The 6,509-nt window shown below is 37.3% G+C and overlaps 1 protein-coding gene across 1 annotated transcript; it reads left to right on the forward strand.

Annotated features, from left to right (window-relative positions):
• The first annotated feature begins 331 nt into the window (after nt 1-331).
• LOC109210534 (probable receptor-like serine/threonine-protein kinase At5g57670) lies at nt 332-5,696 on the forward strand. The gene is made up of 10 exons (XM_019373959.1): nt 332-755; nt 1,338-1,435; nt 1,746-1,992; nt 2,089-2,826; nt 2,915-3,163; nt 3,339-3,502; nt 3,607-3,686; nt 4,324-4,471; nt 4,561-4,710; nt 5,076-5,696. The coding sequence occupies exons 1-10, from the start codon at nt 584-586 to the stop codon at nt 5,355-5,357; spliced, it is 2,328 nt and encodes a 775-aa protein (XP_019229504.1). The 5' UTR covers nt 332-583; the 3' UTR covers nt 5,358-5,696.
• Nucleotides 5,697-6,509: the final 813 nt, after the last annotated feature.

Below are 6,509 nucleotides of genomic sequence, written 5' to 3' on the forward strand. Positions count from 1 at the left end.
GAATTGCAGTATTTGAAATCCACTAATCAGGCTAATTCGTGTCTGCATTGAGTAAGTCGACTAAAAAGGTAAAATACTCTCTATTAAGAAGCTTTTTCCCAATCTACTAGCTCAATTAATTCGAATTTACATCAAGCAAGTTAACTCAAAGAGTAAATCTCTCTAGCCAAGAGATTTTCTGCTCTCGTAACAAAGAAAAAAGTGAGTACGTAAGGTTACTATTTCTTTCTAAATACTACTACTACTACTAATAATAATAATAATAATAAGTTAATTAATTTGGGATGTTTTGCTTGTTGGTATCAAACAACATCCAAAAGTGGACCAAACAAGAGGGCTGTGGTCATCATTGTAACTTAAAAACACACACTATACATCTTTTTCACAATTTGTTTTCCCTCATCTAAATTTCTGGTACCTGACCTCGAAAACCAAACTACTCCCAATTTAACCAAACCCTTCTCTCTCTTTTAAGTATAATATATACTGAACTTCACCCTTTTCCTTTTACCTCAACCTCACCTCTCATAAAATCCCCCGCCGGCGCCAAAAAAAAAAGAAATCGCCGGAATCTTTTACAAAAATGACACAGCTTATTTCTGAAGAGAAAGATGAGTGTGGGTATTCTAGTAACAGGACAGTTGTTGTTGGAGTGAAGCTGGACGGAGCAAGTAGAGAGCTATTAACATGGGCTCTTGTTAAAGTTGCTCAACCTGGTGATCTTGTCATTGCTCTTCATGTTCTTAACAATAATGGTATCTTTCTTCTTCCTTTTCTCAACCATTTAAATTACTAATTTTTCTTCATTTCCAACATTTTATTTTGGGGGTGCCATTTTTAGCCCTCTTGTTTACTTTCATTTTCTCCAATTCTTGTTTCTTCCGCTTCAAAACTGGATTTTTGGGACCATTTTCTATTAAAATTGTTTTGGAAAGTGAAATGCTTTTTTTTTTTTTAACTTGTTAAAAACATTAAAAAAAAGTTTGGTTTTTTTCCCCTATCTTTGCTTTTAATTATTCTTTAAATCTCGTTTCTTTGAGCTGAAATTGGATTTAAAGTAAGCTTTTTTACTTCCCTGAAAATTGAAGCTGGAAAATTTTCGAAATCATTTCTCTTTTTATCTTGGTTGTTTTTTCAAGTTGAAATTGGGAAGCAAGAATTATTAGTTTTTACTTTCTTAAAATGGAAACTTGAAAATAGTGAGACAATTATGTCTCAAAATTTGTTTTCGACATGTTTTTTACTTCTGCTTGAAAAAAGAAACTTTTCTTTTCTAATTATTCTTTCTGTGAGAATTTTTGATTCATTGGTGAAATGGGATTTTCTTTTTGGTACAGAAATTGTGGATCGTAATGGGAAATCGTCACTGTTGTCATTGGTCAAAGCATTTGACTCTGTTCTTGCTGTTTATGAAGGCTTCTGTAATCTCAAGCAGGTAACTTTCTCAAAATTTTCATCATTTCGCCCAATAAAGTTATATTGAGTTGTTTTGGCTTATTTTAATTGGAGTATTCTATGTCTAGTGAATATACTTTATATTACTGAAAACCATTTTCAAGTTTTTGTCTTTTTTGGTGGAGTTGAATTGGATTGTGACATTGTTGGTGGATGGAAATACTGAAGCATTAACGTTTTGGTTCCTTTTTTTTTCATTAGGAGTTATCATAATTTTTTTTTCCAGTATGCTTTATCTAGTTGATGTCTTGCTGGAGAAAAATTCTGAATTTTTTCCTGTACCATTGCAGGTGGATCTTAAGCTAAAGATCTGCAGAGGTACATCAATCCGAAAAATTATTGTTCGTGAGGCAAATGCTTACTTAGCAACAGATGTTATACTCGGGACTGCCAGTCATCATACAATCCGTTCGTCGGCTTCGGTTGCAAAGTACTGCGCTAGAAAGTTGCCGAAAGATTGTTCAGTATTGGCTGTTAATAATGGAAAAGTTGTTTTTCAAAGGGAGGCCTCGTTAGCAGCGTATGCCAGTTCAAAAGGTTGGCATTGGCATTTGTTTTTCAGTTCATTGAGCAAGATCTTTAATTCATCATAACTGAGTTGCTATCTTGTCTGTTTACTGCTTGTGTATGTAGAGCTTGAGAATCACCATGGGAATCGTTTGCTTAGTGTAATTCAGCGGTCACTGACTAAGAACTCTAAAGTATTAAACGACAGTGCCGGGCTGAATCCAACAATTTCCCGCAGGCAAGATGGTTATCAGACTCTGGGCGAGGCATTACTAAAAGCTGCTTCTGTATCATCAACAGAGAATCCCCTTAAACAGAACTGTTCAGTTTGTTCCCCGGGCTGTCCGTTGCCTGATAAATCTTGCACCCAAACACATGAAGAGTCCTCAGACAGTAACAGTGATGATAATTCAATGGCTATAGTACCAGTGCAAAAGCAAGAGTCAGGATCTAGTTCAATTTCATTGCTGATAAAGGATTTGCCGGAAGCGAGGCCTGGTTGGCCGTTGCTTCGCCGAGCCATTTTATCAAATCGACAAGCTGCTGACACTTTGTCAATAAGAAAACTCTCTGTCGTTCAGTGGGCATTGTGTCTGCCGAGTAGACATCTTTTGTGCATTGAAGACGCAGCCAAGAAAGATCTACACTCGGGTGATAATGATGAAAGTCAAGCTCCTGTACTAGATGAAGAAAGCGGCGCAATTGTTCCTGTCAATCACGAGACGACGTCCTCTAAATCTTCTCAAGATGAATCACCAAGATCATTACCAAGAGAACTAGAGGGGCTTCATGAGAAGTACTCTGCAACTTGTAGATTGTTTAAGTTCCAGGAACTTCTCTTGGCAACCTTGAGCTTTTCCTCAGGTTTGTGATTTTTTCAGCTTCGGATTTGCAAGAGGTTTGAACAGTGCATATTTATAGTTGATTCACATTCATTTTCATGATTATACAGAGAACATGATTGGTAAAGGAGGAAGCAGTCAGGTTTTTAAAGGCTGCCTTCCTGATGGCAAGGAACTTGCTGTGAAGATCTTAAAACAATCCGAAGATGCAGTGGGAGAGTTTGTTTTGGAGATTGAGATTATTACTGCTTTGAGTCACAAAAACATAATCTCCCTATTTGGATTCTGTTTTGAGGACAACCGCCTTCTCCTTGTATATGATTTTCTATCAAGGGGAAGCCTTGAAGAGAACTTACATGGTAAGCTAATAATATTTTCTAAAATTTTGGCTCTTTTCCAGTCAAAGTTATTACTACTGTATTATCCTATACTTTGTGTTTTAAGAGGCAAAATACTGTCTATAAGTAAATTAGGGTTATGAACAAAAATAGAAGATTTTAGGTCTTCAATCTTTGACTGGGGAAGTTCATTTAGGTAATAAGAAGGATTCAATTCTGTTTGGTTGGAAAGAGAGATACAAAGTCGCCGTTGGTGTTGCTGAGGCATTAGAATATCTTCACGGCAGAGATGCTCAACCAGTGATCCACCGTGATGTAAAATCGTCAAATATACTACTCTCTGATGATTTTGAGCCGCAGGTGATGCTCTTTTACTCTTTTGCTGCTTCATTTCCTGTCTTCTTTGGGATTCAGATTGCTACTTTGATCTAGCTAGTAGTTTAATTGGCATTTTCCTTTTTCAGCTCTCTGACTTTGGACTTGCTAAATGGGCAACAACCACCTCATCTCATATTACATGCACTGATGTAGCTGGAACTTTCGGGTACGTAACTTCTTTAGCTCTCTAGTCCTCTTCAAACTTAGAGAAACTTGAGGGGAAATCATTTACTTGGGCCCTAGTGGGTTAAGGGAAGATTCTGAATTCGGATGCTGCGTTTGATGAATAGTTCATAATTTTGAGGGGTCTCACGGTATTCTATCCTCATAGACAGTCTCTCTCTCTCTCTCTCTTTTTTTTTTTTTGGTAAGGTCCTCGTAGGACAATCTTTTCTGATCTTGCTCTGCAAATTTTGGTCCCATATTCTGCATCTGGCGAGCTCTGTGCGATAATATTTTTATGGTACTTGGACGCTTCAATGCTTCTAATCCTACACTTAAATCCTATAGTGGCGAAAGGAGAAGATGAAGTTGATTAGTTACATGGCTGTCTCCTCGTCCTTTAGGTCATGTATACATCTGGCACTTTCAAAAGAAACACCAAGCAAGAAGTTTCATGAAAGAGTATATATAATTGATTTTGCAGGATTTATTTGATTTAAAAAAATCTTTGCGCATTAAGTTCTTATCAAGTAGAACCATGTGAACTTGTTCAAACTTCAAAGAGAAATAGAATAGAAAATATATGACTTAGTGTTATTTTCCTCTAATGAATTGTTCTGGTAAAATGTGTTTTACTGCAGTTACTTGGCTCCCGAATATTTCATGTATGGAAAGGTTAATGACAAGATTGATGTCTATGCATTTGGAGTAGTACTTCTTGAGCTTCTTTCAGGAAGAAAGCCGATAAGTAACAATTGTCCGAAGGGTCAAGAGAGCCTGGTTATTTGGGTATGTCTTGTGTGCTCATCTGCTTAATTAGCTTCTAACTGAGTCAGTTTTGCATCATAAACTACAACATCAAGTGTCAAATTTTGCAGGCAAAGCCAATTCTGACTTGTGGGAAGTATACCCAATTACTAGACCCACAGTTGAGTTCTGACTATGATCGTGAACAAGTAGAAAGCATGGTGTTAGCTGCTGCCCTTTGTATCAGACGTGCTCCACGAGCTCGACCACAAATGAGCATTGTAAGTCATATCCCCTTGTTGATTCTGGTGTTTCTGTACCTGGCAAATACTTGGAGAAATCTTAGGCACATAATGCTTTGACGAATCTTTTTAGCTTCTAAGCAAAATGAGCGATAATCAAGTGCGATGCATTAGAGTTGGGGCACTTATCATGATGCAATGTTCTTCGACTTTCCTGTTCTTTGTCCATTAGTCTTATGCTTAGCACCGAGTTCAAGATTCTTGAAAATTTATTTTATACTTGAGGACCATGGTTCTTTCCTCTTTTGGAATTTCCACGTGCTACAATATTTGTGTCTTGTGAAATCGCCTTGTCCTTGGCTAGATATAGAAGTCTCTAGTGTTTACGCTCCTGGTATATGTAGGTTTCGAAGCTGCTCAAAGGTGATGCTGAAACAACCAAGTGGGCAAGGTTACAAGTCAATGGTTCAGAAGGATCTGACACAAGTGGGCTACCGATAAATGCCATAGAAGGGGCCGATATGTTGGAAGATGACACTTTTTCACAGTCTAATCTCCGGTCACACCTTAACCTTGCATTGCTCGGTGTTGAAGAGGATTCTCACTCACTAAGCAGCATTGAGCATAATGTTTCGTTAGAGGACTATTTGCGAGGGAGGTGGAGCCGCTCATCAAGCTTTGACTAACCAAATTTCTTTTGGAGATCAAGTACTCATCCCGTTTATGATTCTTGTGTATATTGTCTCTTCATTTTTTACTCACCTCCTTCAACTAGAGGGTCGGTTATTTCATGGGTTTTGGATGAGAGGTTGTTAATGGTGTGCCCTCCTCCTCCCCTGTTAGATGACATTTTGATGTGCAAGTTTTGTGGGAGAAGGGTTCAGTTCTCTTCTCAATAAGAAATCAAGAACTGACCCTTATTTTTCAAGTGTATATGTATAAAACTCTTGTCAAATTCAAAATTATAGTAATAGTTTCCCTGAATTTCTCATCAAAAGCTAATGAAATTTGAGTATTTTTTGTTTGCTCTTGCCTACTAATACTTGACTAGCTGCAATTTTGCTTTAAAAATCATCAGCCTTTTCTTGATCTAAGATGGCAAAATTTTGCTAGCTTTCCCTTTGCCCTGTGGGTGGGGGTTACTATCATGTTAAATTTCCTCACATGTTTTGTCATTTTTATGTCTGCCTCAGCTAATGAATATATATTAATAGATGTAACATTTTGTCAAGATCATTGTACCTTCAATAGATGGTCAAGGGTTCTAATTGTGGAAACAGCGTTTTGCAGAAATGCAGGGTAAGACTGCGTACAATAGACCTTTATGGTTTGGTCCTTCCCCGAACCCCGCACATAACGGGAGCTTCGGGCTGCCTTTTTTATTGTACCTTCAAAGTAACCAATCTCTTACACCACCACAGAAACAGAGAGTTGCATACTACTGATTCTAATAAAAAGAGAAGTTGTACATCAATGAAAAGTAAAGTGACACATCATTCTCCACTAATGTCCTCATGCCACTGTCACCGACACTTGGTTTTTAATTTCCTCCATACAGTTTCCTTCTATTATTTTGGGCAAAAAGGTTCTTTAGTCCCACAAGGCCACAATAAAGGCTAACAGCTACAAGTTTGGTTTCTTCTTCCCACTATGAAGATTGAAAAAGAAAGATAGTTAACATGCCGAGGCTATTATAGGCATTGCAAGGAAATCTAGTTGAAAAGAAATTAATTAGAGATATGAACAATTGAATAACACAACCAAGATTTCTCCATCCAATAAAATTTGTGAGCATTTAAGTAGACAAGTAGAATGAAGATAATATTGAGTTTAGCTCG

Source organism: Nicotiana attenuata, unplaced genomic scaffold, assembly GCF_001879085.1.
Source record: "Nicotiana attenuata strain UT unplaced genomic scaffold, NIATTr2, whole genome shotgun sequence".
Lineage (NCBI taxonomy): Eukaryota > Viridiplantae > Streptophyta > Magnoliopsida > Solanales > Solanaceae > Nicotiana > Nicotiana attenuata.

What these genes read in the sequence shown, in the direction of transcription:
- LOC109210534 (XM_019373959.1), top strand. Translation starts at nt 584, where the DNA reads ATGACACAGCTTATTTCTGAAGAGAAAGATGAGTGTGGGTATTCTAGT. An exon ending in AACCTTGAGCTTTTCCTCAG is followed by an intron (nt 2,827 to 2,914) that starts GTTTGTGATTTT and finishes ATGATTATACAG; the next exon opens with AGAACATGATTGGTAAAGGA. An exon ending in AAGAGAGCCTGGTTATTTGG is followed by an intron (nt 4,472 to 4,560) that starts GTATGTCTTGTG and finishes CAAATTTTGCAG; the next exon opens with GCAAAGCCAATTCTGACTTG.